This window comes from Trachemys scripta, chromosome 7 (assembly GCF_013100865.1).
Source record: "Trachemys scripta elegans isolate TJP31775 chromosome 7, CAS_Tse_1.0, whole genome shotgun sequence".
In the NCBI taxonomy this organism is placed as follows: domain Eukaryota; kingdom Metazoa; phylum Chordata; order Testudines; family Emydidae; genus Trachemys; species Trachemys scripta.
In genome coordinates, this window is record NC_048304.1 from 48694074 (window position 1) to 48717953 (window position 23880).

General features: G+C 46.2%; 1 protein-coding gene across 4 annotated transcripts; it reads left to right on the forward strand.

Moving 5' to 3' along the window:
* Positions 1-33: 33 nt before the first annotated feature.
* On the forward strand, positions 34-21401 carry NPRL2 (NPR2 like, GATOR1 complex subunit). Of its 4 annotated transcripts, none has more exons than XM_034775905.1 (12): positions 34-150; positions 1689-1774; positions 2099-2190; positions 2597-2765; positions 4435-4543; positions 5134-5270; positions 6435-6532; positions 6835-6871; positions 7624-7717; positions 18320-18437; positions 19007-19149; positions 20748-21401. In XM_034775905.1, the coding sequence occupies exons 2-12, from the start codon at positions 1697-1699 to the stop codon at positions 20813-20815; spliced, it is 1143 nt and encodes a 380-aa protein (XP_034631796.1). In that variant the 5' UTR covers positions 34-150; positions 1689-1696; the 3' UTR covers positions 20816-21401. The 4 variants fall into 4 exon arrangements, with proteins under 4 accessions (XP_034631796.1, XP_034631800.1, XP_034631797.1 ...); XM_034775909.1 differs by having other exon boundaries at positions 49-150; positions 1582-1774; XM_034775906.1 differs by having other exon boundaries at positions 73-207.
* Positions 21402-23880: the final 2479 nt, after the last annotated feature.

Here is a 23880-nt window from a genome sequence, read left to right on the forward strand (position 1 = left end):
ACGGCGGCGTCGCCTTCATGCTCCAGGAACACGTGACAAAAGGTGGGGCGTTCTAGTCCTATCCGGGCGAGCCATCAGTGCGCATGCATGGATCGGCCGGCTGGTAGCGACCCCTTGCTACCGTGCACACGCACCTGTCGAAAAGCTCAGGTAAGTGTGCTCCTGCGCCGGCTCAGGTGGTGGCTTTAAGCGCATGTGCGAAGTGGGGTAAGTGCTTGCTTGGTTTCGTGTCTGCGGCTGAGTAGAAAAGGATGGGGCCCTGTGCCGGTGCCCGGTGTTATTGTAGGGTCGCCTGGGAGCGGCTGTTTGCCACGCCCCCGTCTAGCGCGCATCGCGTGGACAGCTCCCTTCACCTACGCCTAGAGCACGGACACCCCTGCGCCACCCAGACCTGAGAACCCCAGGTGTGCACTCAGCCTGGGCGGGAGGGGAGCTGGAAGCCAGGACTCCTGGGTTCTGTCCCAACTCTGGGAGGGGAGAGAGGTTGAGGGGGTTGGAAACCGGGACTCCTGGGTTCTGTCCCAGCTCTGGGAAGAGAGAGGGGTCTAGTATAGGCTGAGGGGGTTGGAAACCAGGACTCTGGGTTTTATCCCCATTGTGGGGAAGGGAGTTCAGTGGCTAGTTCACAGGGCCGGGACTCCAGAGTCACCTTCACCAGCTTGCTGTATGCTCTTGAACAGGCTTTCTGTCTCTGTACAGTGGGGTGATGATACTCACCAGCTGTACTAATGCGCTGACATCCTGGGACGATCAGTGCTATAGAAGTTTTAGGTATTAGCAGCTGTAACACTGAGCAAAGGAAGTGTGGCTATGGGGGAGGGAAATGTTCTGCAAATATTAATTTGCATTTGAACATGAACTTCAGTTTGACCTTTGTGTTCATGGTCCATAAAACTTGTGAGTTTGAGCTTTGCAACATGAATCTTTGCAAAAAGCTCATATTAAACTTTAATTCCCAATAGAAGCAAACTTTGATTTTTTTTAATATTCATGCCTAACATTCACCCCATGCCCCTGCTCCTGAGGAATAAAAAAAATTAAATATTCTGACTAAGACACCTTTCTCTTGCAGTTACTGATCTTTAACTCTTGCCTTTTATGATATCGTAATTCTGGTCCATTTTTGTGTACCTTTGCAGGTCACCTTTCAAGTTAATGTTTTAATCCTATAGAAGTCAGGGAATAACTTTATATTTTGCATGTACAGTTAACTTCCACTGAGCAGTACGGTGTGTTAAAGTGTTGCTTCACATAAGTAACTGCTGGATTGGAAGGAGAGGCAAAGGCCTGTTTTGATGTGAAGTGACTTTGTTAATGAGGCAGGGCCCAGCCACTAGTATGGTGATTGCACTGGAATTCAGTGCATAAAGCCACACTAGTGCTGTGTCAAAGACTGAGATATTTTATACACTACCTGTCCCTCCAGTGCATGTGTATTATCACACACGGCATTAACTTCAGAGTCTGTATATGTCACACAGGCCAGATTTACAGCTGCTGTAACTTAAGTTTGGAACACCTGACTCTTGTGCTTTGAAAATTTGCATTAAGGTAAGGTTTGTATTATTTTTATTGCACTAGTGTTCTCCGTGAGAGAGGGAGAAAAAGACCAAGGGAAGAGAAATCCAAAGAGAATCCACTTGATTGCTCTTTTGGTAAGCATCAGTTCTGTGTTGTATCTCTTGCAGCAGTAACCATGGACAGCAGCAGCAGAATTGAGTGCATCTTCTTCAGTGAATTCCACCCAACGCTGGGGCCTAAAATAACCTACCAGGTCAGTGATGCCAGAGTATTTGGGGCTGGGGTCTATTGGGTATTCAAACAGGTAGTGAACTGAGGGAATTCAGTCTACTGTCTCCAGCACCTAGCCAATGCTGGCCCCATCAGCCAAGGGCCTGCAGCTAGGCCCTGTGTGTCTCTTCAGCTGAACTGTGACATTTTATACTGTGACATCTTATGTCTCTCTACAAAAGTGACTTTTCACAGATGCTCACTCTCCTTGTCATGCCTGTAGCCTGTTGCTTGGGTTTTTTATGAGACTGTAGGGTTATGTCTGTTGGCTCTTCAGTGATACATTATTGTTTCCTTGGCCATGCAGGTCCCGGAGGATTTCATATCCCGAGAGCTCTTTGACACAGTCCAGGTGTACATCATCACCAAACCCGAGCTGCAGAACAAACTCATCACAGTGTGAGTACCACCTAGAACTGCCCTGTATAATCATAGCAATGAGCAACCACCATTTTTAATAATTTAATTACAGTCTGTGCACAAGATGTCAATGAATTTTAACTACATGGAAACTTTGAAGAGTATGCATTTTTCTGTTAAGAGAATTCAGGACAAAGCCTGGCACAGATGCTAAATTTTATAAATGACTTACTCTCATAAACTGATGAACGCGTTTACTTGTAAATTCTCAGAAAATTCATTCTGGGCGTGGAGTAAGGGCTATAAGTTTGGGGAGGATCCATTGTATTTTTCATACAAAACAAAGGAGTGTCTATTTTAAAAGCAAAATCTTTCACTATGGAGTTCCGACCAGTGCTTCCAGAACAATCGCAGTTGATGGCTTGTGCCTGTTTCTCTTTGATAGGACCGCTATGGAGAAGAAGCTGATTGGCTGCCCGGTTTGTATTGAGCACAAAAAATACAGCCGGAACGCTCTGCTCTTCAATCTGGGCTTTGTTTGTGATGCTAGAGCCAAGACTTGTGCATTGGAACCCATCGTGAAGAAATTGGCTGGCTATCTCACCACCTTAGAGGTCAGATTTGGCACTGATGCACACATTCAATATCTAATGGTGACCATAATGACTGTATAGGGAAGCTTGTAGTTCGGGTGATGATGTGTGTTGTTTAGGATCAAGAGACCCAGTTGTGTTTCTTCCTGAGCAACACTTTGAATAGAAGCTTAAACTTTCAAGTAAGGTATTAACAACCCATGGTAAACATCCCTGATCATTCCCGCAGATCTGCCAACAAAGCCATGGAAAACCAGACTTGACACTCTTAATATTTCTCAAGTTAAAAAAAAAAAAAAAAAGAAATTTTTTTTAAAACATCCTTGCAGGCCTCTGTGCTTGCTTACAACGTTGTGCAGACAAAACTACACAGGATCGTTTCAGGGGACAAGACAAAGATGCCACGTTTATTATGATAACACAATTTGATTTATGACCAATAACTAATACCTATATACACACACACATCAGATGTTCTGCAGCTGCTGTATAGTTACCAGTCCTGAATGTAGCTTGAGTCCGTGGCTTGATTTTGCAGCTTGGGTTCATAGCTTGTGGCGGCTAACTGGCCAGGAAAGCGGGGTACAAGGAAGGGCTGGGTCTGCTCTCCCATGTTGGCAGCAGAACGTTACCCCCCTCAAAGTCTTCCATCTCACTCATCTTTCTTATAGGCTTTTAGTTTGAATCCAGAGTCTATAGGTCTTGCTGTGTCACGCTGCCTCTGGGTTGGGTGTGATTGATCACCTGTCAGTTGCAGATGTGACTTTTAGCCTTGGACCTGGCTTTGATTCTCCTTCTATTGTACCTTTGTTCTTTTCTTTTTAGGGTGGACTTTTCTTTCTTTGTTAGGGCTGTTGTTTGCATCTTCAACCGTTGGGGTTTGAACTTTATTTCATTAGGATAGGCTGGCGCTGGAGATTGATTCCATCATCCATCCATACCTCATTCACACATTTAAACTAAACTAATAAGGTTACGTTAAGGTTTTGCAAAATGATGGTTGCAGCAGGCTTTTACAAAATGGAGTGAGCGTTTTAAAATGGAGTTTGAGTTACAATATGGACAAGTGTAAGGAGTGGCAAAGAGTGAACAGAAGCTACAATGTAGACAAGTATAATGAATGGCAAACAGTGAGCAGAAGTTACAATGTTGAAACAGTGCAAGTTTCAGTGATTTAAGCAGCAACTGGATTGAAAGTGAAACTTACAAGGGCAGCTGGCTGAACCCTATGGCTCTTAACAAGCATCTTAATTGTCAATTAGCCAGTTATTGGGATAACCAGTTTTATGAATGAATGTTGTTTCATTCATAAAACTTTACTTATGAAGTTACAATAATAAAGTGAACAATTCAAAACAATTTTATTCATCAGTTCTACAACGGCCCTAAACAATAATTCTTTAGGTGAAATCCATTGAGGTCGATGGGAGTTTGAGACTTCACTGGAGCCAGGATTTCACCCCTTGATCCTCCATAACACAGCATGGTGTAAAGGAGAGATTTGTCATTAATTAGGTGAATGACAGGTTTTCAGGATCAGACTAAAAGTAAGAAAAGAACAAAGGAAAAAATACCAGTGGGGTTTCCTTACTGTATCGTCTGCATAACCGCTCCACAGCAGCTTTATAGAGAGATGCGAGGTGGCTTGCTGCTACTCAGAGGCAATGACACTGACCCTGTTCTCTCCTAGCTGGAAAGTGGCTTCATCTCCAATGAAGAGAGTAAACAAAAGCTGGTGCCAATAATGACCATCCTCCTGGAGGAGCTCAACGCCACTGGGAAATGTACTTTGCCAATAGGTAGGGTCGCTGGACATCCAGCTGTAATGTAATCTTTTTCTTTGTCCCTTCCCAGTCTCTCAACGAGTCCCTTAGCATCACCCCACTAATGGATCCTGTCTGAGGCAGAGGAATCTCCTGATATAAAGTTTGTAGCTTGGGGGTGAAGGGTCGGACTTGCAGCTCCACCTGTACCCCACCCTTGTGCTGCTTTGTTTTGTGGTATTTGAAGTGTTGCTCGGGGGACATTCGTGGGGGAGGAGAACAGGGGAGAGAAGGGAGTTAGATGTGCTGGGGGAGTGCACTGCTCCCTTATTGCCTCTGCCATCCCTGGAGTGCCAATGGGCTGTGCTTACAGCGGAGTTGGTTACTGCTGGGAACAAAAGGGAAGCTGCTCTATACTGACCAGATTGCTGTAACAGAGGATGGAAGGGGAGGTTGGCTTCTGAGGGTCAAATCCTGCCCTGGTTTCAGCAGTGGGTGCAATTCCCATTGTTCATGGGGTGGGTGGTACTCACACTGTTATATCAGGGCAGATTTTGGTTGGGAAAGTTGAGAGAGACAGAAGGTGTTTGCTAGCAGAGCCGAGTGCTTTCGTCTCCTCCTCCTAGATGAGTCGAACACCATTCACCTGAAAGTGATCGAGCAGCGGCCAGATCCTCCCATTGTGCAGGAGTATGATGTGCCCGTCTTCACTCTGGACAAGGACGACTTCTTCAATGCCCAGTGGGATCTCACTACTCAGCAGGTCTGTCTGCTTCATCCGGGTGGGGCAAAGCAGGGGGGACATTCTAATGGGGTCATCTTCCATCCCAGCAATTCAGTTAGCTGAATGGAGATGTGACAGGTCGATTGCGCTACCTGGTGCCCAGTGAACAAGGGGTTAACCACAGCTCAGCAACCTGTAGCCCTTGCCTGGGGCCTATAAATCCTGTACTTGGGAGACAAGAGGAAGGAGAATGCTATTGGGTAGCAGCCCAGCCTTCCCAGGGTCTTAGGACTGGGGAGCTTGATCCCTTTTGTGGAGAAGACTTTGCTGATTGCAGTGGTATGCCTCTGCTGAACCATTCCCAGTGAACATGTGATAAACGGCAGCAACTGTTGCCAACACTATCCAAATCAAGCAAAGATGTCCTTTATGGGGAAGTGTCCATCCAGTGACTAGGGATGGTTAACAAAATGTTAAATAGTGTGGAACTCTGTGCTCCAGTTGCAGACACTTCCAAACAGGGATGAAATACAGAGGTGCATGTGTTTATAGTGAGGTTGCACTGTATTCTCATTCAGCACAGTATCTAGCGTCCATGTTAAATCTCTTCTGATGGTCTCATTGACCCTTTGTGTATGGACCATGTTTACTGAAAAATCTGGTCCAAGATGGCCTGTGCCTTTTTTGTTCAGTTCTATAATGATATAATTTTCTTATCCAACTGCAAAATTATTTGCACTGGGAGACAAGAGTTCTTGGATGTTAGAAGTGCATGTGTCTGGTGTATAGAACCATATCACTGTCTCATAGAAAAAAAGCTACCTTAGGACAGAGATACCATTGAGAGTATGTATCGGTCACTTAAGGGTAAAAAAACATTGCAGGGATGTTGTGACTTTCCCCAAACAAAACATTATAAACACAGGAAATGTAGAGCTAAAGTTAACTGAAGAGAAATCCAAACATATCAATGCACAGTTAAGGTACCTAAACACGATAACTCTGCCCCATAGTGACACCGTGCAATAACCATGCAAATGATGATTGAGGCATTTAATTGTTTGATAATGTAATCTATGACCACAATCTGAAGACACACTAGATCTCCCTCACACGCACGCTCCCCTTGATGTCACTATAGGGAGTCTCGCATGCAGATTTTCCTCTCTTTGGTTTGATCGTGCTCTCGTGCTGTCTCCCTAGATCCTGCCGTACATTGATGGATTTCGACACATCCAGAAAATCTCTGCTGAAGCTGATGTGGAGCTCAATTTGGTGCGAATTGCCATCCAGAACCTGCTGTAAGTGCTAAGATCTAGGACATCGGGAAGGAGAAGGGTCCCTGATCAGAATACTCACACAGATGCATATACCCACCCTTCTCGTCCCCAGTTCTCACTTTAGCCCTGCGTCCCGATCCCCTTGACACATGGAACTCCGAATTTAGAAGAAATCCCCTGCAGAGTTCCCTGTAGAGGAACCACTACAGAAAACCCGGCCTGCAGCTAGTGGAGAGTAGTAAAACCTATGCATTCACTAGGGAAGAGGCTGGCGTTTGAATCTATAATCAGTGATTTCTAATGTTTCATTGTCTGTCTTGCAGATACTATGGGGTGGTGACTCTGGTCTCCATACTTCAGGTGGGTATGGCTAGGAGCAAAAGATTCCAGCCCATTATTAGCCTGACACGTGTGACCTTTCACCTCTGGAGATCTGGTCTGTCTTGGAAGGAGTTTGCTGGCCTCATGTTAGGCACAGCACAAAACTACCTCGCTAGTGGACAGACAGCCCCTGCTTGGGAGAAGACCTAGGACAAAACCAGTATGGGAGTGCTAGGCTGGTACTAAGAACCACAATAGGGTTATAAAGCTTTAGTACTGACCTGCAGCTCTGCTGTTGTCCTTGGAAGTAAGACTGGAGCTGGGACATCTGAATACATGGGACCTGCTATGTTTTTCCCCATATTCTTTTAATAGTGCCTGGTTTCTGGTACTGTTGGGGAGAGGACTGCATACAGGACACATCTGCACTAACAGTCACGTGGGTATAAGCAGAACTATAGGCCTGGGGAAGCAGTGGCTGTAGAATTTGGTCGAGCAGAATCACTGGCTAACGATGCCAGATTTAGAAAGGGGAAGAATCTTGTGCGTCTGATGTGCAGTTGCACCCTATACTCTATAGAGGGTAATCCTTCTAGGAAAGCACAGTGCTTTCCACATGCCAGTTACTCTGCTCTGTAGTGATTATGTGCTGCCGGTGGTTCTCCTTGGCTGGGTCCACCAAATTGTTTGTCTTGGAGTCTCTAGGGTTGTTTGGCTTAAATCCTAGGCCCAGAGCTAAAACTCTTCAGCCTCTGGTTAATAGTAATTTCATCTCTCTCTCTCCTTCCCAGTACTCAAATGTATACTGTACTACACCTAAAGTCCAGGATCTGGTGGATGATAAATGCCTACAAGAAGAATGTCTCTCTTATGTCACCAAGCAAGGTATAGCAGGCCTGAACTGAGCTAGATATGATAAGATTGTGCTGGCCCAGGATATGCTGTCATAGAATCTGATTCCTCCAGAGAGCTGCTAGGGACTTGGAAACCAAAAGTTCAGCATTGGCTCTTTCTCCCTCGAGTTTGCTCATGACAAAAGGCTGGTAGTGGGGCCTTCAAGTTTGTGTACTAGGTCCTGTGTTAATATGTTAATGATCTGACAAAGGGGTTGAGTATTGAGGCAGCAAAAGCTGTAGATGCCACAAAGTTATTTAGGTTAGTCAAGATCAGGGATGGCTGGGAGGAACTTCAGAGAGACCTAATCAAGCGAGGGCACCACAATGGTAAATGAAACTGAGTGTTGATAAATGCAAAGTAATGCACAGTGGAAAGGAAAACTTTAACTACTTCCACACCTGCCAGGGTTCTAAGTCAACTGTATCAGTTCAAGGAAGGGACCTGGGCATCATTGTACACAGATCAATGGAGACGTCTACACTGTGGGCAGCTGCAGTTAAAAAAGCAAACCAGATGGTTGGAGGCATAAGGAATGGGGTGGAGAATAATAGACTCTTCTAATGTTTTTATATAAATCAGTGGTGCAGCCTCATCTGAAATGCTGTATGTAGTTCTGGCCACCCAGCTCCAAAAGAATATTGCAGAATCAGAGGGGTTCAGAGAAGAGTGAGAATAGAAAAACTGGGGTCATCATCTTAGAAAGGAGACGACGAAGAAGGGACGCGATAGAAGTCTATAAAATAATGAATGGTCTAGAGAAGGGAGGTGAGGAGTTTTTATTCTCCTTTCAGAGTAGCAGCCGTGTTAGTCTGTATCCGCAAAAAGAACAGGAGTACTTGTGGCACCTTAGAGACTAACAAATTTATTAGAGCATAAGCTTTCGTGGACTACAGCCCGCTTCTTCGGATGCATATAGAGTGGAATAAATATTGAGGAGATGTGTATATATACACATACAGAGAGCATAAACAGGTGGGAGTTGTCTTACCAACTCTGAGAGGCCAATTAAGTAAGAAGAAAAAATAACTTTTGAAATGATAATCAAGATAGCCCAGTACAGACAGTTTGATAAGAAGTGTGAGAATACTTACAAGGGGAGATAGATTCAATGTTTGTAATGGCTCAGCCATTCCCAGTCCTTATTCAATCCTGAGTTGATTGTGTCTAGTTTGCATATCAATTCCAGCTCAGCAGTCTCTCGTTGGAGTCTGTTTTTGAAGTTTTTCTGTTGTAAGATAGCCACTCGCAGGTCTGTCATTGAATGACAAGACAGGTTAAAGTGTTCTCCCACTGGTTTTTGAGTATTATGATTCCTGATGTCAGATTTGTGTCCATTAATTCTTTTGTGTAGAGACTGTCCAGTTTGGCCAATGTACATGGCAGAGGGGCATTGCTGGCACATGATGGCATATATCACATTGGTAGATGTGCAGGTGAACAAGCCCCTGATGGTATGGCTGATGTGATTAGGTCCTATGATGATGTCACTTGAATAGATATGTGGACAGAGTTGGCATCGGGCTTTGTTACAAGGATAGGTTCCTGGGTCAGTGGTTTTGTTCAGTGATGTGTGGTTGCTGGTGAGTATTTGCTTTACATTGAACCTATCTCCCCTTGTAAGTATTCTCACACTTCTTATCAAACTGTCTGTACTGGGCTATCTTGATTATCATTTCAAAAGTTATTTTTTCTTCTTACTTAATTGGCCTCTCAGAGTTGGTAAGACAACTCCCACCTGTTTATGCTCTCTGTATGTGTATATATACATCTCCTCAATATTTATTCCACTCTATATGCATCCGAAGAAGCGGGCTGTAGTCCACAAAAGCTTATGCTCTAATAAATTTGTTAGTCTCTAAGGTGCCACAAGTACTCCTGTTCTTTATTCTCCTTGTGACGTAATGCAAGAACAAGGGGACATCAAATAAAATTAAAAAGTAGCAAATTCAAAAAAGAAAATACATTTTCTCACCGTGTGTAATTAGATGGTGGAATTCACTGCCACGGGATGTTGCAGAGGCCAAGAATTTAACAGAATTTAAAAAGGGATTGAATAAATGATATGGATGGCAAGAATAGCCAGTTACCATAATTAATGAGAACACAATTAAAAGGGATATTAAACCTGTGCTTCAGGTATTAAGACAATTTCTAACTATTAGAGACCAGGATGATATTTAATCTGCCCCCAACATTATCCCAAATCAACTACTGCAGAGTTCTTACATCTCTCTCTGACTCAGCTGGTGCTGGCTGCTGTCAGAGACAGGTGGCTGGGCTGGATGGACCTTGGCTCTGATCCAGTGTGACCATTTCCTATGAGCTTGGTAAGAGCGAAGCCGCATTGGGAGCACTTCTCCAGGCGAGAATGATGTGTCCCATTGCAGGACTTGGTCCTGATACTCAGACCCAAGGTGACGCCATCTTTCAGCTGAGATGCTAAACCGGGTCTTGTAAAGTCCCACGTCTTCTGGTAGAACGTCACGATCTCAGAGTCTGGGATAAGCCGTGTGTCCTGACCAACGTTCCCTCCTTCTGATTGGTGCAATATCCCAGCTGCAGCTCCATATTTCTGTGTTTATACTGTTGGAGAATAACAGAGTTCTCACTTTTTGTTTGGGTACAGCAAGTCAGATACTTTATTTTCTCTCTCTCAGTTGCATAGAGGGAGAGAGCTAAACAGGTCTCAACAGGTAAACAATTACAGCAAGCATTTATTATTGTCTGTAACAAAAGGTATGAGCAACAGCAGCATTTTGTTTATACATAGGTCATTCTGATATCTTGTTTTCCTCGCTTGTTTAGACTCTAGTCTACATACAATATTATCTACACAAGGTCGCAACAACTTCTCTCACAGTTCTTTCCCACTCGCCTCACCCAATCCGCGCTTCTACAAATCTCGCGTTATTAGGGTTACAGTTAGCCTGACTCTTGCTAACAAACTGTCATGCATTGCAATCCCCTTCCTGTCAGGTCTTTCTCTGCTTCCACAACCCCCACTTTTGTACTACTAGTACAACAAACATTTTCAAATCTCTATTTGCATTAAGTCTTGGAATTCAGATTCTGTATCGGATGCTTCAACCTTAGGAGTTTTGATTGGATGTAATGACAATGCATGATGAGCATGGACATGAAAGGTATTACTATTATTATGTCCTTTACAACAACAATAACATAATCCTAAGCTAACTAATAGCAACACAAGCAATAACGTTCCCATAGCAATAATATGATGGGGTTGTTTTACAATTTTAGTCATAAAACACAATACATCATACTTAGTATATAAAGTAGACACTTTATAAGCTGTATGAAAGGCATACTTTTCAACTTAATATATATTTTGAAGCATGTAAATTTGCCCTTGTATTTCAGAGATTCTCTGAACCTCTGGTAACAGTGAAAGCAAATTCTGAAATTGATCAGGCACTCAAGTAGTTCAATTAAAGGGTATCTGGAATCTAAGGGCTACTTGCAGAATTCTATCTGCAGGCCAGTAAATAATATGATTGCCTGCATTGGTAATGAGATTAAAATGTATGTCTTGCAATGTGGTGGTTTTAACATACACGCAGCTGCTATTAGCTTAAAAAAGTAAGCGTACTGTCAGGGTAGTTCCTTGTCCCCTACCCTCCCAGCAAACGTAGACATGAAGAGTAACAACTTCTCCTGGCTTCAGTTTACGGATACACTGAAGCTGTGGGGGTTCTAACGGCCAAAATGTCCATTGACTCCCTATCCCCATTCAAATGTCAGGTGTAATCCCAGGAACACTGACTAAAAATCGATTGGGCATACCAGGTAGTCTAATTTTCCAGATGTCACAGTGAATTACCCAATCCCACGTGCATCCTCCCCATGGACCCAGCAGGATTCGGTATGTAGGCCGCCCCCCCCCCCCCAACCGGTCCATATGCTTGGAAGGAGCACTGTGAACGTCCACACTTCCACCCAGAAAGTCTCCAAGTATGTCTCCATGGCCACAGAGCAGATGGTACTCCTGATGTGTCTGTAAGGGCAGTGGGCCAAGCCTGATGCTCTAGATCATTCCAAATGGCCATTAGCTGGTCATTCAGGAAATCCTGAATTTCTGAACATGCTAGATCCCACTGCAATGCCTTCCCAGCCTCAGTGATATTCAGTACCATCTCCGTCAGCAACTTCTGGGTCATTGAACTAAGGGCATAAATAACATGTAACTCACCAACTACAGCCTGTACCTGGGTTAGCTGTGCCCCAGAAATAAGGCTAGTGGCCTACTCTAGTTGCCCCAATTTCTCATCATGTTCTCTCATAAAAACATTCCAAACTGCTGCTGCACTATTGGCCCCATCCCAAAGGGATCTGGTCAAGTCTCTCTTCTTTCTAGAGGAAATAACCCAAGCCCTCTGTTGTGTTAATCTAATGACAGCCCCCTTTGAACAATTTGGGTATGTAGAGGTGATCTGGAAACTGGATAAGGGTAATGAAAATTTAACAGTCCCTACTATAGTGTTAATCACAGTCCATTGATATCCTAATACATCTCTCTTTGGTGTAGTACTATACCACATCTGTTGGTTGAACACCTTTATGTATTTATGTGAGGCATGATATTAATGGCATGGGGGGGGGGGTGTATTGCAATAAGGTACAGGTAACATTATAGTCACTGGAATAATTTCTATGCAGGTAAAATTTCCAGTGACAAAACAAACTCTTCGGGTATTCGTTTAATTGTTCACTAATTGGGTGACCAAATAACAATAAGGGCCTCTCTCATTTAACACAGTGAAAATTCCAGGAACAGCCATCATATCTACTTTGCTATAGAACCCATCAATTGCAATTACAGATTCTTGGGGTTCACTGGTAGTGATATCATGTATTTCTATCTCCACTGATCCATTTGTTTTCCATTCAATTGTTTGCTTATATGGGATATCCTGAACCTTAAAATTTTTTTTCAACCAATATTTAAATAAATCACTAAAGTGCGAAGGCCTTGGCCATTGGTTTTATCAAATATATGGCATTGTCTGTATTTGGATGTGTTACAGGGGTAATAGTGTAATGGAGGAGATGGCAGGGGCAATGGCAACAAGGTGCCTTTGGTACTTATTTAAAATCCAATTAGGGAGGGCAATACATGCTGAAGGACTTATCCAAAACACAGGGCGCAGCCTATAGAATAAATCCCAAAATCCAATCAATACCACATTCCCAAGCATGGGTCCCACAAGTTTCTTCCTGCCAGTGTATAATTCTTTTTCTTCACCAGGGTCAGTTCTTAATGTCTTTTGCAGTCAGGAATCCCTGGACTTTTTGTGGTTTCAATGAAGCAAGTGTTCCTTCTTCTCTTTTCCTGAAACAGTGTGGTTCAGCATCATACAGGGGAGAGGTTACTAGCACACCCTGTAATGGATTTGCTTCTTCCAGAAAAATCCAAAGGCACATCAGGTCTGTCAGTGGACAAGGGAGAGGTTACTAGCACTTCACCTTGTCTTTTTTTCCCTGCTGTCCAGAAGGCACAGCAGAACTAGAAGGAGAAATAGGCTGATCATCAGTTGGAGAGTCCTCCCGAGGTGGAGGGGTCTTTTTCCAGTGCGAAGCATAGATCCAGGTAGGCAGTCCTTGGCACTTCACAGCGGTGTTGGTGGTTAACAGGACTTGGAAAGGGCCTCTCCAGCATGGAGACAAAGCAGTCTTTCATTGATGAACTTTACGTAGACTCAGTCTCCTTGTTTCAATGAATGGCAGGGCTACTAGGGTCTTTGGGTAGCACTTCTTTTATCTGTGAGAAAAGAAACCTAACACATTTCATTAATGTCTGGCAGTGTTTTGCAGATCTCATAGTTGCTTGGGCACATTCAGGCCCCCCCTTTTCTTGGCTGTCAGCCAAGTCTTAGCTGTGGGCAGTGTCTTTGGATGGGGCCAGCGTCTTATCTTTGGACTGAGCTTGCTAGCTATTTTTTCCAGTTAACTCATTCTGTTCTTTTTCCTTCTCCCCTTGACTTCTTTTAACCTACAAAGGAAACTTCCACTCTTCACTCATACACCTTTTCCCAACAATGAACACATACACATTGCCATTATACAGTACATTAGTCTTATTATTCAATATATGTTACACCCTTCCAGTAAAATAACTTATATACAGAGCTTTGAAGCAACAAACTAGGACAAGCACACCCACTTTTGAGGAGTTCACTCGGTACAACCTCTGATGTCCAATAGCTTTCCTCCCTCCCCACTCTCTGGCTAGAAATCTGAGGTAGCCAGAAGGATCCCATGTGCAATATGGGGAGTGGGTTAACCTTCCATGTCCTTGCTTCCAAAGACTGTTGGTATGCAAATTTTAACAATAAATTTTCAATTAAAAAATCTGGCCAATGAAGTTTCTTTTTCTTACTTAAGCAAATGTATTAGACTTTAATATATCACATTTTCCTGATTTATCCGAGCACTTTGTATTCTAAGTTGAATAAAAAAAGTATCTGCTTTTTGATTTAACCCTTCTATTTAATTTTGAACTAGACTGTCTTATGAAAATATTAAACACAACAATTCTGGCCACAAGACAAACACCACAAGACAGGACATAGAACACAAAAATAATTCCTATTGTACCAGTAAATGCATGGTACGTTGAATGCTGTTCAGCTGGCATCCATTTTCTCTGATGATCTGAAAGACAAAAGAACAGAGGTCTACCCCTTCTGAGCAGTCAGTCATTGCTTAAAATGTTTCCTTTATATACAAATATTCTTTTTCTTTTCAGGCAAAACAGAGGAATTACACCATATTTCCTTGTATTTGTTTCATAGACAGCCCAGGTTTCAGTGCCTTCTACCTTATCAGTTAGATAATTTGCCTTAATACAGATGCTTTCTAGCTTGCTTCTGGATCCAAAGTTTTCCACAGCTTAAAGACTCTTACTTAAAAAAAAAAAAAAGGACACAATTAACTTTTAACTCCTGTTTTCAAACACACAGTGATCTGAAAAAGACAACACAACCTATTTTGGTAGGTTTGCATTTCTTTTACCTCTGCTACAATATACACTGCACATGTTCTGGGGAAAATGCACATCCTCTCCACAATTCAATTTCCACAACACTAGCAGCATCAATTTCTACACAAGGTATAACTGTTTCTTTTGTGCTTACAAAATCTCCATGCACCCCTAGTAAGACAGTTCGACCACACAGAGTCAGGGGCACTGTCCTTCTTTCTCTCTACCAGATCTTTCATCTGCTATTTTGTTACCCAAAACCAAATTCAAATCTTTTATTCTCCTGGCTTTGACTACCCTGCTGCAGCCACAACCTTTGGTCTTTAATTAAAACATTTTAAGTCTTTGTAAAGCATTAAGTCACCTTAAGGATTAAATGCTAAATACCTTAAACAACACTAGTTTCCTGTGTCTGGCAAAAGTATTCTCAGTTTTGCAACTTTAAAACAATACCAATTCATCTCAAACTTATAAAACACAGCTTGTACAAAGCAGGAGTGTTCTTCAGCAAATTAGACTAACGTATTCATAGTCGAATAATTCCACTTAAATAACCTCTTGCCTGGATTACTTACAGACATTCCTACCAAATTTCACTGCTTGATTCTCTCTAGCAACTACAGAGTTAACTTCTCACTCTCTTTCCTTAAATCACTTGCTTGTGACACCCAATCAACTCAGATTTTACCATTCCAATTATTGGCCTGGGGATTTGAAATCCCCATGCTTATAATTACTTACTCCTTTCCTTCCACTATGCCCTCAAAGTTTTCAACCTGTTTTCCAATCTCTCTATCTGTTGCTTGCCCGCTTGGGCCCGATTCTGCTTTTCACCCTGAACCGTCCCTTCCATGGGCACTGGCTTGTTCCACTACCAATTTAGCTAGGAGGGTGGGCTTCTCAACTAGCTCCCACCCTTCCTGGTCTCTTCCCTTAAACATTCTTACTTACAAGGCTACCCGCATCCTCCCTCGTGAGGCTTGCCACCTGGGCAAAACACGTGGCCCATTGGCGTTTAACTATTCAATTTTCTCTTGTGGCAAACACACTGCTGTTACAGCATATGGAAACACAAATGGTTAAATTCTGACAAGTCCCTGAAGGACTGGTACTTGCTTAGCCAGTGCTTCCTTTTCTGCCTGGAAGTCCTGTCTCAAGGCTTGCAACTTGTCCTGGGCGTAGGTTTGAGTTGCTGCCTGGTTCATGATCTGTGCTCTTAATTGCTCAATTCTAGTTATCAAGTACACAACTCTTCCCTTTTCTCCAACTTCTCTATTGCCTAGTCCTGCTACGACTGGGGGTAGATCCACTTGACACCCTTCCTGGTCAACCGGGGTGGAGAGAGGAATGCTAAACCCCTCTCCGGTTCTCAGACTTGCTGCGGCTGAGAGCAGGCGCACTTTCATACTCTCACACGTACGTCCAGACTGGCCACGTCTGTATAACGTTCAGAGAAGGCGCTGTGCAATCTCCAACTTGCTTCCTCTCTTGGGAGGGCAGTTCTTTTACGCCCTGGGGTCTCCTGGGGCGCCTTTTCAGTGATTCCAGTCCAGGCCAGCTGCCTGTGGCTTCTTCAGCGTCCCCAAACCACACCAGCTCCAGGGTCGCAAAGGCAGACTGTTGGATCTCACTGGACAAATGTAATCTCAGCACTGTAACTTGTATTGCCTTTGGTTTGACTATGTGTGTGTGTGTGTGTGTGTGTGTATATATATATATATATATATATATATATATATATATATATATATATATATATAATAAATTTATTTTCACAGCCAGCTGGGACCGAAAGCAGTTTTTCTTTGTACTTAGCCTGGTCTGCGTTGATTCTTGACCTTGAACGCAGATCAACTTTCTCTTTAGCTGAATTTCAAATTAACCCGTTCCTTTCCTCAATAGACAAATTGCTCCCATTGTGTGTCAGAGGCTTTTTGGTGATTAAAAGCTCCTCTGAGATGTATGATCTTATCTAGATTGAAGGTACCTTCAAATGGGCATTGTTTAGATGGATTTGCATGCATGTAATGATTCCAATTCTCTAAAAACCTGCAGGTTGTCGGACCACAATGTACGTACATGAAATAAGATGGGGTACCCTTAGGGGGTGAGAGGGAATGCTTAAACTGTCCCCCACCCATTTTCCAATAACACACACAGGGAGGGAGGATGCCCTGTCCGCGCTAGCAGCACATAAACTAAGGATCTCTCCCTACAGGGTACTCACACAGGAGAGACTAACGGGGGTGGCCATGACCCTCCTACACCTCCCTTCAGCAAACAGCGTCGGCTAGTCTGTGAGAGACGGCACCGCTCACTCTCTTTGCATCCAGTGAGATGATCAGACTGTCAGTGGCTCACACAGAGAGGAAAGGGGAGGGAAGATGGGTTCACACACTCCTAGACCCAGGTAGCTTCCTCGCCGGATGATGCCAGGCCGAGTTAGCCCACCGTGGGTTGGATCTCCTAAAAGATCCTCTAGTTACCGGGCTTGTGTTAGAGTAGTTCTGGTCATGAGCCAAAAGACTTCGCAGAGTACTCTGGGCATCTTCCGGTAACTCTCAATTCACACTGGTGTGCGCGTGCGCACACACACACACACCACAGGCCTCTATTTCTAAATACCACGATGCATCTATACCTTATGTCCGGACTCAATACACTATGAGGCAGTAACAACCCCTCTTGAGGCAGTAAAAACCCCTCAGCACCGGTGCATACCTTATGCATCTTTCTTATGCATATGGGAGCGGCCAAACTAACAGTTCCCCAGAACCGCATACAACTACCTTATTGGGGGCGGCAAAACAATTCTCCAGAACCGCTCTGCATCTGATCTTGCTGTACAGTCAATAAGTTCGGATGGCGTGAGCTCAACAGGGACTGACGGCCCCACGGACAGTCCTCCTCCAACACCCCAATAGAGATTTCCAAAGGTCTCCTACCTCTATTGTGGCACCATGGGGTTTGAAGGGGAATGATCCGTAGCAGCTGCCGGTGCCTCTGCAGGCGTTGCCATCCCGGACGAGCCCCCAAATTGTCGGAGAATAACAGAGTTCTCACTTTTTGTTTGGGTACAGCAAGTCAGATACTTTATTTTCTCTCTCTCAGTTGCATAGAGGGAGAGAGCTAAACAGGTCTCTCAACAGGTAAACAATTACAGCAAGCATTTATACCTTTTGTTACAGACAATAATGAGCAACAGCAGCATTTTGTTTATACATAGGTCATTCTGATATCTTGTTTTCCTCGCTTGTTTAGACTCTAGTCTACATACAATATTATCTACACAAGGTCGCAACAACTTCTCACACAGTTCTTTCCCACTCGCCTCACCCAATCCTCGCTTCTACAAATCTCGCGTTATTAGGGTTACAGTTAGCCTGACTCTTGCTAACAAACTGTCATGCATTGCAATCCCCTTCCTGTCAGTTCTTTCTCTGCTTCCACAATACCATTCCACCACCATTTAACTTGGGGATGGTAGTGACACTGACACGCACGGGCGGATTGGCCAAGCCCTGTTAATCTCCAGGATAATCTCTTCCGTAGCTCTATCCCCTGTTCAGTGGTGTTTCTCTTCCCCACAGGTCACAAGCGAGCCAGTCTGAGAGACGTCTTCCAGCTCTACTGCGGGCTGAGCCCTGGCACGACGGTGCGAGACCTCATCTGCCGCTACACCCTGCAGCTTCAGAGAGTGGATGAAAGGTCTGAGGCTGCATCCCCTTTCCGAAGGAAGTTCTGAGGATGAGGCCATGACATTGCTGCATGCCAGTGGAAGCGCAGATGTATGCCAATGGCTCAGTGATGCGGGAAGCCCATGGCTAGTTGGCAGAGCTAGCTTAGGGTGTCCCCCTCAATCTCATTCACCCAACTTTACAGATGGGGAAACTGAGGCACAGCAGCAAAGTGACTTACCAAAGGTCACACAGTGAAGCTGCAGCAGAGGCAGGAGTAGAACCCAGGTCTCCTGACTCTGTTTCTTGCTCTAGCACCTTCTTTTTTCAGAGTCATACTGAGATTATGGTTCACTTTCTGCCAGCCCAGCAGCCCTAACTGTTGGGTCATGTGGTGAAGTCCTCCTCATTGGTGTGTAACCTCCAAACCTGCTGGCAGGTCACCTGCTCAGCATTCTGACTTGGCTCGAGTAGGAGGAGAGGCTGGGTTGGAGCTGAGCCCCCCAGACATTTGAGACCGTGTGGCTGGTGAACGGACCCTTCCAACTCTAGGTTTCCTGGGATGGCAGCCCTTCTGAGAGCAATTCCTTCTTCTCTCAGGAAGCTCGTCCAGTTCGGTTTGATGAAGGGCCTCATCCGACGGCTCCAGAAGTATCCCGTGAAGATAGTACGGGATGAGAAAAGTCACCCAGCCCGGCTGTACACAGGCTGCCACAGCTACGATGAGATCTGCTGTAAAACAGGTACAGGAACCCAGCTTTGTGTGTGTGTGAGTGAGAGAGGAGAGACCAAGCATGGCTCAGCAGTAGGAGGGGGTGTTAATTCAAGGTCCGTAACATTTGGTACTCTAGGATTTGCATTGCAGTAGCATCTATGAGCTGCAGTCATTGCATTAGGCGCTGTACTGCTGTGGGAGGGATTTTGTTCTTGCAATTTGGATGAGTTGCAGCACTATTGCAGGAGTTGCAAGGCACCAGACAAACCCACTTGATCAAATGAAATAACTTGCAGACGTTGACCAACTTCACCTTGTAACAAACCTAGCTGAGAGCCATTTTCCATCCGTGCTGGGCCCTAACAGTGGGAACTCAGGACCCCAGAAGAGGTTCTGGCTCAGGAGACCCTTTCAGCAGAACCCATTTGATTTTTTTTTCCTGGCCCTTTTTTGAATCCTGTTAGACAGCAAAATATTGGAGTGTTCACAGTATTCACTGCTTGTATAAGGCAGTGCTGCATGCAGCTCATAGAAGCTTAAAGTCTAGAACAGATACAGAACAAACAGTTCAGCCGTATGCTAGAGAGAGATGCAGAAGGAATCTCGTGGGGATCGCTGAAAGGCTCAATGGAAAGATGTGTTTTGGAGAGGGAGCTGGCTGTAGAAGGGGATTTGAGAGCTGAGTGCCTCAGAAGGGTATTAGATGAACCTTTTTTCCTCTGGAGACTTGGATTTAAAAGTGGATACGCCCCACACCCGGCACGAACTTAGTGGGAGGGATAGCTCAGTGGTTTGAGCATTGGCCTGCTAAACCCAAGATTGTGAATTCAATCCTTGAGGGGACCACTTAGGGACCTGGGGCAAAATCAGTACTTGGTCCTTCTAGTGAAGGCATGGGGTTGGACTCGATGACCTTTCAAGGTCCCTTCCAGTTCTATGAGATAGGTATATCTCCATATATTAATAGCTCTCCACATCTCAACCGCTGGACTGCTTGGGGCGCTGGAGTGTCTGCTCAGGAACAGCCTAAGAGAAGGGTTGGCATAGGGAAGTTACAGGTGAGGGGGAGCGATGCATGAGCCACTGAGATCACCGGCCGTACCAGGGAGGGAGGATGTTCTCTGGAAAGGGATAAAATTGAAATGGGCGTCAGAGGTGAGGAGTTTTGTGGGCAAGATTGCAATCAGTGCGGGTGTCAGAGGTGAGGGTTGAGATCGGTTGGTAAAGCAGAATGGGGAAAGCTGGCACAGTGCCAGTCTATATTGAGTCTTCCTTTTATCAGACATGGTAATTGCCAAGATAGCCAGGATCAAACTGTGATATCTGGCTGGTCTAGGTCTGTGTTTTAGCCCCACTTTTCCAGTGACCAAGCTGGGAGACCCAACAGTGAATCCACAGATTCTGGATTTTATGCCATTCTTCAGCTCAAACCAAGACCCAATGGATGGAGCATGAGAGTTGAGGACTCAACTCAACATAATCAGGCATTCTAGTCTTGAGTTGTCACCCCTCTGCCTGCCTTTTCCCCCCATCAGTGATAACAGGGACTGTGGTTGGCAGGGTGGACTCACATTAGTTCCATAGATGTGCTGGGTCTAACACTGTTGTTCTCTGCTTCTTCCTGAGGCATGAGCTACCGAGAGCTGGATGAGAGACTGGAGAATGATCCCAACATCATTGTTTGCTGGAAGTGAATCTCTCTTGGGGAAGTACCAGCAGCACCCTGCCCCACAGAGAAAAGAACGCTGGAAAAAGATGGCTGAGCTGTCCACATCTCAGAGAGGAACTGAGACCCCCGACTGCGGCTCTTTCAAGTGACTTGGTTCCTCTAATGGAGAGTATGTTGTGTATTTCAGGCTAATGCTGCTTGGAGAAAGAGAGAGAACTCACGTCGGATGTCTTTGCGTTCCTCCACAATGGCAAAGCATAGGTCCCATATCTCAGTGCAAAGCAAACAGTGTGTGCTGGCCATGTGCCACTGAAATCATCAGTTCCATGGTGTCTGTGCCGGCCTTCTTGCTGCCCATCTAGGTCACATAGAAACATTGTCATTGCTGTATTGGGGATTGTTGAAGGGTGTCCCCTTGCTGCACATACAGTCTACATGTGGAACACCTGAGTCCTTGTGTTAAAAGAGAAGGGGGCTGGTTTCCTTTCCACTCTCAGAAGCACTGATAGTTTTGCCTAGGGTTACCATTCGTCCGGATTCCCCTGGACATGTCTGGCTTTTTGAGCTAAAAATAGCGTCCGGGGGGAATTTGTAAATGTCCGGACTTCCCCCCCCATGCAGAGTGCGCGTGGCTAACAGGGCGACCAGCCGGATGGTGCCACTTACATGGGGCTCCGACAGCCAGAGAGAGCCCCTCCTCCGCTTCCCCTGCAGCAAAGATCACTCCCTCCCTTCCTGCATTTGCAGATCGCCTCTGGCAGTCTGGAGTTCCTCCCCCGCTCCTCCTCCACTGCTGCCCGGCGTGCCGGGACGAACGGCTCAGGCCGTTCCTGAGCAAGTTCACGGAGACGTTAGGCGAAGCCCAACAACAAGGGGCCAGGGGGTCGGAGAAGGGGCAGGGAGGTTCTGGAGGGGGCAGTCAAGAGACGGGGGGGGGGGGTTGGAAATTTGGGGGGGGGCTTTCTGGGGGAGGCGTGGATAAGGTTTTGGGCAGTCAGGGTACAGGTAGGGGGTAGGGTCCTGGGGGGCAGTTAGGGTGTGGGGGGTCTTAGGAGGGGGCAGTTAGGGGACAAGGAACAGGGAGGCTTCGGTAGGGGGTGGGGTTCTGGAAGGCAGTTAGGAGCAGGGGTCCCAGGAGGGGGCAGTCAGGGGACAAGGAGCGGGGGGCGGTTGGGAGTTCTGGGAGTGGGGCTGTCATGGGGCAGGAGTGGGGAGAGGGATCAGGGCAGTCAGGGGACAGGGAGCAGAGGGGTTTAGATGGGTCGGGAGTTCTGGGGGGGGCTGTCGGGGTGAGGAGTGGTTGGATGGGGCGTGGGAGTCCCAGGGGTCTGTCTGGGGGTGGGGGTGTGAATAAGGGTTGGGGCAGTCAGGACAGGTAGGGGGTAGGGTCCTAGGGGGCCAATTAGGATGGGGGAAGGGTCTCAGGAGGGGGCAGTGAGGGGACAAGAGGCAGGGAGGCTTAGGTAGGGGGTGGAGTCCTGGGGGGCAGTTAGGGGCAGGGGTCCCAGGAGGGGGCAGTGAGGGGACAAGGAGCGGGGGGGAGAGGGTTGAGGGTTCTGGGGGGAGGCAGGAAGTGGGAGGGGGTGGGGCTAGGGCAGGGTTCCTCCCATTCTCTTTTTTTACTTGCTGAAATATGGTAACCCTAGTTTTGGCCCAACTATTTCTTCTCCAGCCTCCCAGCATCTCCCATAGCAGCTGGGAACGAAACACCTATGCTTGCTGTTCTGTGGATCTAGCAGCAGAGGGTGCTGTAGGAGTGGAGTAGCCAGGTTAGGAAACGGGAGGCGGGGGCTGAGTGAGTGAATCGTAATAAAACTGTTCAAATTGCATTTTGAAGTTTTGGTGAATTTCCAGTTTCATGGAGGATGGAAACTGGGGGTGTGAGCTGGTGTTCTAATGGGACTAAAACGTCATTGCTTAGAACTAGTCTGGCTTTGGTTATGGGGGCGGTGTGTGGGAGGGAAAATGGTTAACCCTCCCCTGTGGGTTGGGCCCCAAAACTGGGTCGCCAGAATGCTTCAAAGGGTATCATGGCAACTCCTGTCCCATGGGGCGGGCTGGGCTCACCTCCCTGCTCCAGGCACTGCAGCGTCTAGAGCCACTCAGGTTTGGCCCAGCCGTCATGATGACAGGAGCCTAGGTCGGCCAAATTTGAGTGAATGGCACCACAACCCCACTCCAAAATTCCACTCACACAAATTTGGTCCAGTCAGGGGGCAGGGCAAAACCGGTGGTTGCAGCACCCGGAGCGGAGAGCCAGGCCCAGACAGCAACACAGCTAAGTTTTGCCACTGTGGGGAGTGCTGAGCAGGACCCAATCCCCCAAGGGGGCAGAAGCTGACTGAAACCACTATAGGGCAGGGCTGTAACTGGGGTGGGGTGAGCAGGGGCAGCTGCCCGGGCCAAAAAGCTGCAGGCATGGCTCAGGCTGGTGACGCCAGGGGATTCGGGGAGGGAGCACCACCTCCACCCCCTAACTCATCTCAGTGAGCCACCCAGCCTGTGTGTGTTGGGGAGGGGGGCTGACTCACGATTCAGTTGTTGATTAAAGAATTTGACCATAATTAACACACAAGGACTTTAATGATTCCTAACCTTCATGTGCAGTGTGGGGGCCTCGAATGCAGGAGCCCTAGGCTGGGACAGGGGAACCAGAGAGGGAAATGGACCAGGCTAGTCCCTCACTGGATAGGCACAATGGAATGTAACAACCCAGCATGAAGTATGTGTGTGTGTTGGGGGGGAGGGGAAGGACTGGGAGTACAGTAAATTGCAAATTAACAGGGACAGAACTTTAAAAATACTGCTTGGGTCTGTACCAAGAGGTGGTGCCTGCTCTTCATCTCTCCCTCAAGGGCACCCTGTGCCCCCCTGGTATTGTCAAGTGCCCATTGGCGTGGGAGCAGTAGAGCGGCAGGGCCTCTCCAGTGCAGTGAGAGGACTGGGATCCATTGGTGAGGGAGCAGTGCCAGGGGATGGGAACAGGGCCTCCCTGGTGCCTGTTGGTGGAGGAGCAGTGCTGGGATACATGACAGGATCTCTCCGGAGCAATGGGACAGGTAGTGGATGAGGGGGAGCAGTGCAGGGATA

Excerpts from the sequence above, each read along its gene's own strand:
- NPRL2 (XM_034775905.1), top strand. The coding sequence starts at position 1,697 with ATGGACAGCAGCAGCAGAATTGAGTGCATCTTCTTCAGTGAATTCCAC. Across the intron at positions 2,191-2,596 it reads CAGAACAAACTCATCACAGT|GACCGCTATGGAGAAGAAGC; the intron begins GTGAGTACCACC and ends TCTCTTTGATAG. Across the intron at positions 6,872-7,623 it reads CTCTGGTCTCCATACTTCAG|TACTCAAATGTATACTGTAC; the intron begins GTGGGTATGGCT and ends TCTCCTTCCCAG.